At 38.7% G+C, this 11,190-nt stretch overlaps 1 protein-coding gene and 1 pseudogene across 1 annotated transcript in view; both read right to left on the bottom strand.

Moving 5' to 3' along the window:
- Nucleotides 1–9,809, bottom strand: part of SVIL (supervillin) — an 87,102-nt gene extending 77,293 nt beyond the window's left edge. Inside the window, exons 1-3 of the mRNA XM_023536190.1 lie at nucleotides 9,749–9,809; nucleotides 8,058–8,115; nucleotides 2,245–2,336 (exon numbers count right to left, since the gene is read on the bottom strand). Coding sequence (XP_023391958.1) covers nucleotides 2,245–2,336; nucleotides 8,058–8,115; nucleotides 9,749–9,809 — 211 coding nt within the window. The remainder of the gene's footprint in view (nucleotides 1–2,244; nucleotides 2,337–8,057; nucleotides 8,116–9,748) is intronic.
- Nucleotides 5,615–5,733, bottom strand: LOC111745264 (annotated as a pseudogene).
- Nucleotides 9,810–11,190: the final 1,381 nt, after the last annotated feature.

Genomic DNA, 11,190 nt, shown 5'->3' on the forward strand with positions numbered 1-11,190 from the left:
GGGTGATGGCTAAGAAGTGCCGGGTTTTCTTTTGGGGTCATGGAAATGTTCTCAAAGTGACTGTGGTGATGGATGCACAACTCTGTGATTCTGCTAAAAGCCACGGAACCGTATGCTTTAAATGGATGAGTCGTATGGTATATGAATTATATTTTAATAAAGCTGTTAAAATAGGTAGAGTAATATATTTGGTCCATTTCATAATTCCTAAATGGAAAATCTATTTTAACATTATAATCGTCATACAGGTAAAGTTTTTAAATCTCTGATTACCTGATCATGATACACAGTTAAAGGAAGCCCCTTAGAGGAAAATCAATGATCATTTTAATGCTCCATTTCACAGAAGAATCCCTCACGCTAAATGAACAGAAAGAAATTCTGTAATCTTATAAACAAACATAAAACTCTAGGCCATTAAAACAGTCAAAAATCAATGCCTATTTTTAAACATTATATTGCCAAGCGCTGATAGAATTATTAACATATTTGTTAAGATGGAGAAATGACAGCTTGCCGGAAATACATGAGTCTTTCCAAACATGCGTGCCCCGATTCATGAAGGCATAGATTGTGAAATAAGATGGTGGAAAATTTAAATGAAATTCAGGAGAAGAGATCTTGGTAATTTAGAAATATAAATCTGGTTAACACATAAAATGATCATATCGATATGCGAAAATTATGTTTTTATGACCAATTATGACAAAATTTCTAATAAAACTGATTAATAAGCTTATGTGTTTTAAAATGTGTTTTTAAATTTTGTTACATACGGAGTTTTAAGTTATTGAATCTTTAGGAAGCTAACATCTCATATTGTTTTTAATTTTTCTGATCCTGAAACTGTCTATTGTATTTAAAAAAAAGAACTAGGGCAGAGAGGAAGAGGGACCCTCCTTCATACCTGTGGAAGCGACTTTTGTCATAGAACTTGACCTCATCGGTCAAATCTAAGCGATTTCTAAAATCATCTGTTCATTGTTATAATTTGTTTTGATCATCTCCATAGATTTTAAACTTGGCTCAGATTAAATTGAGTTTCTTTGTCTTTCACAAAGTCTTAGAAATTGGAAGGACCCTTTCGTTTCACACCTGGTCCACACACCCATCCAGGTGGGACCCTCCACAGCCTCTGTCCCACCCATGACGACATAGCCATAGAACCTTCCTTATACATTTAATGAGGAGGACTAATAAGATCGCAATGCAGCCCATCTCACTTCTCAGTCCTACGAATTCCAGAATTTTCTTCCTCAGATGAAATCTCACTTACTTCCTTGTAATTCTACACATTATTCTTATTTTCGGCCCCTGAAGCAATGTAGCATAAGCCTGCATTCCAGTTGACAGTTTTATATGTATTTGACAAAATGGCCCTGTTTAAGTTTACTCTACCAGGCCAAATCCCAGGGGTCCTTCAAATATCAATCTTCATCAGACTGTGTCTAAGCATATCGCCCATTCAATTCATCACGATGTATGTCGATTTGTCAGTGGGCCTTTTAAACTGGATTTAGTTTCTATTAAAAGAATAGTTTTTCTGGTCTAATTTCTTTTGGGCTTGATCTCGTGGTATTTTTTTTCTTTCAAGTACAAAAAAAATCTGACCTTGCAAAAATCTGAAGTAAGGGTTACATAGCTCGTTTGAGATGAAGACAGTGTGTGAGCTGGTACTATCCTGTGCTCGTGATACAGTGCTGGAGACAAAGACCAGGTAACATTCATATCATTTCACAGGCAAAAGTGGGAGTCCTCGGCACGCAGCAGATGCAAATATTATATTGCATATCCATCTTTACCAACGAAAATACTAATTTACTGAAAGTGCGAGTGCCTACTTGGGGAAGAAGAGAAATGATGAAGTCTGCACTGCTGGTCCGGTGTGTACTACATAACCCTGGAAAACATCAGAAGGCTGGAGGGCATGGGAGGGGCTGAATGGAGAATCATGGGCGCATGGGCAGAACTCACCACCCCTGGAGATAGTGAAAAGGTAGGAGAGGGAAGAGGTAAGGTTGATTCTAGGACCTCCTGCCCCTTTCCCACCCGGGCTCCAGTGAAAACTTGAGGATGCCTAAAATACAAGAAGAGGGGTCCTTGAATTGAGGTTAATTATGAATGAGGCAGAAAGGGACACAAAAGACAGTATAAGCTGGAGGTCAGTGAAAGAATTCTCAAAGAAAATCACATAACATAATACTTATATGCCCAGGACGCTAGTCACCATTTAGAAAGTCTCACCTTTAGGGAGTGCAGTTAAAAACTTAGCATCGATTCTTCTTTTGAAGTTAGCAAGTTGTTCTTTATCTTCAAGCAAGAACTCTTTCTGAAAGCTAAAAATTACTCCATTAATACGATATTTAAATTAGTTTAAATCAAAATAGATATTAAGTAAAAAATTGCAGAACGTAAAAATTATGCTACTGTTACATATATGTAAATATGTGTATGTAGATTACAAATAAAATGTTTTATTTGGGGGAACTAATTGGTAACTTTTTTATTTATTTATGGTTACGTTAGTATGATTTTGTTTTTGTGTGTGCAAATAATTTCATCAGCACAGGCAGGTGGCATAACATAGGGTGGTAAAAACGTCGTTCAGATTGACCACCTGTCCTGGAGCCACCAACAGCTGTTTCAGCTTGGATTAATCACTCAACTTCTCTGTGCTACATTTACTTCTTCAGAAAATCAGCAACTTGTCTAGGTGATTTACATGTTTTCCTCCAGTGCTGAAATGATATTAAAGTAACAAATGCCTTCCAACAACCAAGAAATCAAAGCATGGTGAATATGTCTGAAAGGTTCATGAAAACGTGTCTTGGGACAAGTAAGAGGAAACAAAAGGGAAGAAGAATAAAAGGATTGAATACTTACTAAGTACTTTCTTTCTATGCTAAGCATATCCCGTATATTATCTTAATTATCTTCACAAGGCCCTATGAGGTAGGAACTACTTAGTGCTATGCTAATAAATGTTTAACAACTGGCTCCTTCCTCTTGTGCACCCTCCCTCTCCGCCCCCCAAAGCACTTGCTTTGCAGTATTTGCTCGTAGTGTAAATACTCCCACCATAGCCAATTTTCAAGCTACCCACAGGACTCGCTGAGCTCAAAACTGGAAGAGAGGTGCACGCCTGCTCTGACAAGGCACTACCGCACACCACTGCAACTATTATCCTCCTTGGTTTACAGATTAGGAAACTGTTAAATGACTTCCCCAAGCAGACATATTTGGCAAGAAGAACATATGAGATGCAAATTCAGCTCTTGCTCTAACACTACCTGCAGTTGCTGCCCCAAGACTGGAGAGACCCTGGAGCTGGGCTAGACAACAGAGCTGCTGCCTCGCAGGAAGGCAATAGGAAACAAATATTCTTCAATAATAGGATCACATCCAGAGAGGTGAACGATCAGCCTGAAAACGCATTCATTGCAGAGCTGGCCTTCCCCACATACGTGGCCTCCGTTAATGTTTCTGCCCTAGAGCATACACTTCCACAGAGGCCCAAGAAAAGCCTGAGGAAGGTGCTGTGCATACTAGGTAAGTGGAACACACAAATAATCTATATCTCGCACATAAATTAATGTCGAGGAACTTCCATATATCCCACAACACAGTACGCCATCCCATCTTCCTAGGACCAAGCTCATCTGCAACCTTAGTTATTGCTTATAAACGTGGTATGGCTTATATTCATAAACATGGGTGCCATGTATTCACATTATTTAATAAAAAGTCTTGAGAATAGTAGTCTTTACAAACTACACTTCAGACGGCTTGAAGATCCTAGGACACTTGCTTAGATCAAAACTTAAAATTAGCACTGACTGCTAAACAGTGAATGGTAATGCAATGAAGATTTCTTTCAGTGTTTTGTTCAGATGTATGATTTAGTATAAACCTAAAAAATTAAATTACTGCAGAAATGTTCCCTACTTAAGGAATGATAGGCTATTTCAGTTGATTAACTGCTCGTTTAAATATCTTGATAAAGTTCTGTACTTTCTTTGGGAAACTAAAATCTCAAGAAAAAAATTCTGTATTAAAACAAAATGATGCAATCCCTGAAATATTCACCTTAAGCCACTGACCTTGGGGTCCAAATATTATCTTATATTTCCAAAAATAAACATCTGTATGTTTCTGTTTGCCTCCTTTTTACTGCTTACCAAAAAGCTCAATGAAGCCACTAATGAAGGCTAAGAAGCTACCCCCGAGTTAAACATTTTGCTGAAGTTTTACAGAGTTGGATTCACAAGCATCGCCCGACACCCCGTGGCTCCAACGTGCATTTACTTTCTTGAAACGAGCTACAAATAGTGTCGGCATCAATAGAAGGGACAGCCTTCACAGTTGGTCAGAAGCCAATGCCAAACCAAAGCGCTGTTAGGAAAATCTCTCATGCCTCTTAACGTGGTTCACTGTAAACGCTCCGTCTTTCGCCTGCATTCCGTCCTCGCCAGCCTCCTTCCATCTGGCTGAGTCCTGCTCCTCCAGGAAGAACCCCTGACCCAGTGCCTGTCCCACTGGGCACCAAATCTACATTTTGCACCTCTGTAATTTTCTCTCATTGTAGAACATACAACGAGTGTCTTATTTTATTTAAAACTATTGATTTTTTAAAATGTTTTTTAAAGTCAATACATATGCTTTGAATGAATGAATGACTATAATATAATACTTCAAATGTATATTATGACTCACTCTGAAGTATTTTATATAGACTTTATACACTGTTGTTATGTTAGAGACGAATAGAATTACAAATATTGAGAATAATTAGAAGGGTATATAATTAATGTTATAGTAACTTTCTTCCTCCTTCCCTTTTTTCCTTTTTTTATATTCTTCTTTCATCTTCAGAATACATGATTGGGAAAACATCTCTCCTTATTACCTTTGCTCACCTTGCATACATGAATGAAAATATCAGTATATTTGCAGATGTTTATAAAGTAGTCTATTTTTAAAGTCTCCATCTTCAAGGTAAACTCTTATTATTGGAATCCACATGGCTGTCCTTACATTTTGTTCTTGCTTCCATTGCCTCTCTCTCTTGGTCCCACTAGCGCCTGCTAACTTCTGAGGAAGTGGATGAGCAGACAAAATAAGGAGAATGGGTCGGAAAGCGTGGCTGTGACTCATGTCACAAAAGGTGTAACCAGTGCAAGACCCCTCCAGTCAATGTGAAACTAGGTTTTGAAAAAAATCATATATCTTTCCTTGACTCTCTATACCCAAAGGCACTAGTCAGTTGTGAAAACTATAGGTAAGACATGCTAGTAAAAAATTCTGGACCGTTCGTGAATGAGTAACTCCTGATCATCTAATGGCTGATGAAACAAAATGCCCAAAGAGCCCTCACATCTCCCTCCTCCCACTTTTCTGAGCCAGAGGTACCAGAGCAGTGTGACAGGGAGGGCTGATTCCCAACTCCAAAGTGACTCCAAGCACTGGGCCTCGGATCCTGGGGCATGCTCTTTTTTCTTTTCTTTTCTTTTCTTTTTTCTTTTTCTTTTTTTTTAGGCGAGGCAGCCCTTGGTTGACCTCACAGATTGCAAGGACCTTGTCAGCTTACAATCCCTTATTTTTTATTTACTTTTTACGCCTACAGCACCTGGTCTTCCTAGGTGGTCTCCCATCCAAGTACTAACCAGGTCCGACCCTGCTTAGCTTCCGAGATCAGACTGGATCAGACTTGTTCAGGGTGGCCTAGCTGTAGCCTGGGGCATGCTCTTGCTCACTGGTCATCCCCCTCGGGAGAGGGAGTCTCTGCCTGGACAACCTCTGCAGGCCTTGGTGGACTGCTTCAGCTCGACCGAAAGGTATGGGCCTATAATTCTGTATGAAACTATTTCTCCATATATAACTAAAGCAAAAGCTACAGTTTTAATTTTCTGAATTATAATTTTTAGTGTTTTGAATATTAAGAATCACCTTTTGTATTTTTCTCTATCTTGATCTCTTCTGAAATAGCGCTCGCTCTTTACGACTAATTTTTTCATACTTTTATCTCCTCTCTGCTTCAATAATCTAAGGAGAGATTGCCCTTGCTTCTGTGATAATGTTTTAAAATGTGTCTCATTAACCTATTAAATGTCCAGCAGTAGCAATAAGGGGAAATCTTATTAAAGCAAGAACAAGATTCTGCCATCACCTTCTATCTTTTACAAAATGTGGAATTTATTATTACAAGGACTATTCAGCACCCATGCTGTGAAAGGCTCCTCTACATCTACGATCTGCTCACTCTTCTATTGAAGTTTAAAATACAAGATATGGGAGATGAAAACCCATTACCTCATATTTTTACCTCTGGTGTCTGGTTGACTAGATTCCTTTGAAGAAGGCAGGTTCTTGTATCTCCAGCCCATTTTACAATTCGTACCATAGCAAGAAGGCCACATTTTAACAGGTACACATGAAATAATACCCAATATTTCAGAATAGCTGTGTCCCTCTGAGCCTCTCTCCATGAACTGTCTGAACTTCATCTTTTGTACTTTTGCTATGCTTGAGTAAGCAATGCCTTCCCGTCTCCCTTTCCTTCTCTTCCTTCTTCTTGGTCACTATTAGAGCTAAACTAACCTGCTAGGGACATATTGGGAACTTAGCTGCTACAGCCTGAATGTCTGTGTTCCCCCAAATTCATATGTTGAAATCCTAACCCCCCAAAGGTAATGATATCAAGAGGCGGGACCTTTGGAAGGTGATTAATCATGAGGGTGAAGTCCTCATAATGAGATTAGTTCTCTAACAATTAGAGGCCTCTCTAGACCATTCTGCCAAGTGAGGATGCAAGAGATCGGCAGTCTGTGCCTGGAAGAGGGTCCTCGCCCCACCATGCTGACACCTTGATCTTAGACTTCCAGCCTCCGGAACTGTGACAAATAAATTTCTATTATTTATAAGCTACCTAGTCTATGATATTTTGTTATAGAAGCTTGAACGGACTAAGACATAAGCCTTAGATTCTGTTAAAAATATGGCAAAGATGCAAAATATGGGAGATTGTGTCAATCTCTAGAAAGGGAAGATTTCATGAGTCAAATAAGAACCTTCCTGATGACCCTAGCTCAGTGTTGCTCTGGTTTACCTTATACTAAGATGTGGATGGAATTCATCAAGGCTTTATCCCATCTTGTGTGTTGGCAAGATCAATTCTGCCATTTTCGAATGCGGAGCCAAGCTCGGCCTGATCAGGATAGTGGTTAGACAACTGTTTATTCCAATGCTATTGAAATGCAAACTCTTTTTAGTAAAGAAATAATGTCGTACATAAAACATTAGGAACAAGAACACTTGAGTGGAATGAGGGGTAGAACAAAGTTGCGTCTTTTTAGCACAACGAAGTGTAGGTTGAGATCCACGTCTCTAATTTGTGGCTCCTCTTGAAAACCTCAACATCTATTAGAGACAGCAATCTAAGAAGCACCTGAGAGAGAGCCATCTTGTTTGGCACAAATTTTAACTTTTTTATATTATCTTACATCAAACCACAGAGCTTTAGCAATTAGGTAAATCAGATTAGTATCCACAATATCCTGTAGCCAAGGGAAATGGAAGGGTAACAGAGCAGGCATCGAGAACTCACCAGGCAGATGGGTGGAGGGAGGGAAAGAAGAAAGAAAGGGAAGAAGGAAGGGTGGGAGGAAGAGAGAAGGAGCGGGGAGAGAGAAGAGGAACAAGGCTAAACTCTTTCTTAAAAAATCAAAAGCTCCCTTACTTGAGGAACAGATTGCAACAGGACATCCCGCTTAGAGGCAGGTATGAGAAGGAAAGGATAAGAGCTCTTTACAAGTTTGCAATTATAGACCCACCAACATCCGGCTCTGCAAATAGTTCCCATAAACAGCATTAAATGCATAAAAAGAATCTTTGCTGGCTGTACTGTTAAGTTAGCTGGCTTCATATATTTTAATAAATTAAACTCTGCAGACAAAACATATTGCCAAACACTTAAACTCATGAATTCGGAATTTAGGAGAATACTTTTAAAAGCTACTACAGATCTTCAAAACAAGATTCCTGAGCAGAGACCACTTTACCTTGTAACTTTTCTTCGACGTGGGAATCCGATGAAGCTTAAGTTTTTCTTGTTGAAATCTAAAGGGAAAGAAATAATGTAAAATTGAAATAACTATACAATTAATCTTTAAAAACCCAATGGGAAAAATGTTTTTTAAACTCCCCATGAACATATAATTTAAGAAAAAGGAAACCATTAACCAGATAAGAACTGTGATTTAAAAAAATGACACCTAAATACATTTTATATACATTTTTTTTTCCTCTATTGAAAAGAAGCCAACATATTCTGTGGGTAAGAAAAAGAAAAAACTCTGACATAGTTCGATGCTATCATTTAAATTCATATGGCTAAAAGAATAACTCGAAGCAATTAAATATTGAATAATATAGTTATATACTTGGGAGAAAAAAAAATTAAACAATGTTGGTCAAGAAAACCAGAAATGTTGAAAGTCATCCCTGTCTGAGATGCTTTTGAAGAATGCACGGGAGGGGGCACAGTGAAGATCTGATGAAGAGCAGGGGAGCACTTAAGCCCTGTTTTTATTGTCTTCGTTAAATCCTAAACAATAACAACACATCAAATAAACCACTTATTTATTTTTGAAGATAAACATATATTATGTAAAGAGAGCTGGGAATGACCCCATTCGGCAAACACACACACACACACACCCCGCCGAGTGACCTGGTTAATCAAAACCAGGCACAGACAAATTTATAACCAGTCTAATGGCAAGTAATCTATCTTACAGCTTTGGGCATAGCAACCATTTGTCCACCAAGAAAACCACAAGTAGACCACTTAGAGAAACTCTCCCCGACGGAAGTGCCTTTTATTGTTCAATATTTGGGGTCAGAAGCCTGAGGAAAAGGAGGTACAAAATATACCACATGCTGACATGTTATTATCCATCAAAATACATCCAGAATCCTGGAATTTGAAAATTCTGACCGACTAGAGAAATATAATAAAATGGAAAGTATAATGCCAACTAAACATCTAGGCTTTCCCCCTATTTAGAAAAAGAGAACTCAGTTCAAAAATCTATCAAATATTACAGAAGAAAACTCCTGAATCTGAGGCCTGAATTGTTCTAACCACTTCCTAATAGTGCATTTGTGCTAGAAAATATTTTTATTTACAAGGGCTGAATTTCAAATGTGACATTCAAAATAACCTCAGCATTTCATTTTTGTTCAATCAGTGAACTGAATGTGTGATACCATTTCAGTCGTTGAATGGAGAGCATACATTTTCCTCCGTGCTAGAAAGGAAGCAGCTAAAAAGACAAGATTTTGTTCCTAACTGTGTCACATGGAGATTTAATAAAAAGATACTCACCGCTGCCTACTGGAAATAATTTAATATCTGTAGCATTTGGTTTAGAAAAATATTTTAGCTAAAGTGCAGAACTTGATCCAAAGTTTGGGCATTCCAATTTAATTTGCATTTTTTTTCCCTACATAAAGGCTTTCGTGGTTTAGTAATATCTTTAAGTTATAACACACAAAAAAGTTCACATTTTCCAGCAATTCCAGGATAAGCCAATTTATAAACTCAAATAAATACTTAAAGTGTCCTTTGAGAAAACTATATAACTAAGTGGACACACAGGAGAATACAAGGTAAAACGGAGGATACGAGGCATTCGCTATGTTATAAAACATACACACAGAAGTGCATTTTCTGTTTTTCTTGCCTTACCTTGTTTCTCAGAGAACTCGAAAGCTCCCATAGAGCTGGACATCCCTGGGCTTCTGAGCATCGTTACACATAGACAGTTGAGTAACAGAGCCTGCTCTACAGCTAATTCTCAAGCAGCCACAGCCTTTGGCCCGGCTAAGCAAAATTGGAATGAGATTTTTTTCAGCGCAGGGCTCCAGCAATCAGGCACTTGTGTCCTTGAGAGCATAGTAACCGCGAAGCAAGAGACTACTGGCTGGAACAGCTCAGACCCCGTAATCTGATTACAAGCAGAAATGAGGCCTGAGGATGCTGAAGCAGACGGGACTCCAGTGACGAGGCCCTGGTGATATTGGCACTTCGAATCTATGGCCAAAGCACAGCATATGCTTCAGTGAAGCAGACAGTGCTGCAACCTACCATCAGTGTGTGTGTGTGTGTGGGGGGGGGGGTGTCAAAACAACTCCATTCCCCCAAAGTAAACAAACAAAAGAAAAACAAACAGCCTGGTACTGGGAAGAAGGGAAGCTGCCTAACCATTCCCAGGCTGCTCTGAGTCTGGCTTTGGCTAAGTTAAATGAAATATTTCACCTAACAGGGAGCCAAAACCCCATAGTTAAGAGTTAAGATTTATAAACAACATATGAGTGAAATTGTGGGAAAAGGAAAGGCAGGTATTACTAGAGATTCAAAAATTTTCATTTGAGACAGAAGCTCTTAAATTAAGCATTATCTATTCGACTGCCCCTGCTTTTTTTTTTTTTTTTCATTATCTTTTAAAAAGACTTAATTTTTTTAGAGCTGGTTAGGTTTACTACCAGTTGAGGAGAAGGTACAGAGAGCTCCCATGTGGCCCCCTGCCCCCACCCATGCATAGCCTCCCCACTATCATCATAACTCAGCAGAGTGGTACATTGTTTACCAAAGATGCATCTACGTTGGTACATCATGATCACCCACAGTCCAGTTTACCTTAGGATTCCCTTTTGGTACTGTACATTCTACAGGTTTAGACCAATATAAAATGACATGTACCCCCCATTATCATAGCATACAGAGTACTTTCATATCTTAAAAATCCTCTGTGCTCTGCCCGTTCATCTAACTACTCTCCCCCTGCAACCAGGGATCCAGAGTTGTGCCTTTTCCAGAAAAGAATGCCATATAGTTGAAATCATATACAATGTAGGCTTTTCAGATTGGCTTCTTTCACTTAGTAATATGCATTTAAGTTTCCTCCATGTCTTCTCATGGCTTCAGAGTTTGTTTCTTTTTTAGTGCTGAATAATATTCCATTGTCTGGATACACCACAGTTTATTTATCCATTCCCCTGCTGACAGGCATCTTAGTTGCTTCCAGGATTTGGCCATTACGAACAAAGCTGCTATACATATGCATATGCAAGTTTTTTGTGTAACTTTAAGTTTTCGACTCATTTGGGTATCAAAGAGTGCGATTGCTG

Source organism: Pteropus vampyrus, unplaced genomic scaffold (genome assembly GCF_000151845.1).
Source record: "Pteropus vampyrus isolate Shadow unplaced genomic scaffold, Pvam_2.0 Scaffold150, whole genome shotgun sequence".
Taxonomy (NCBI): domain Eukaryota; kingdom Metazoa; phylum Chordata; class Mammalia; order Chiroptera; family Pteropodidae; genus Pteropus; species Pteropus vampyrus.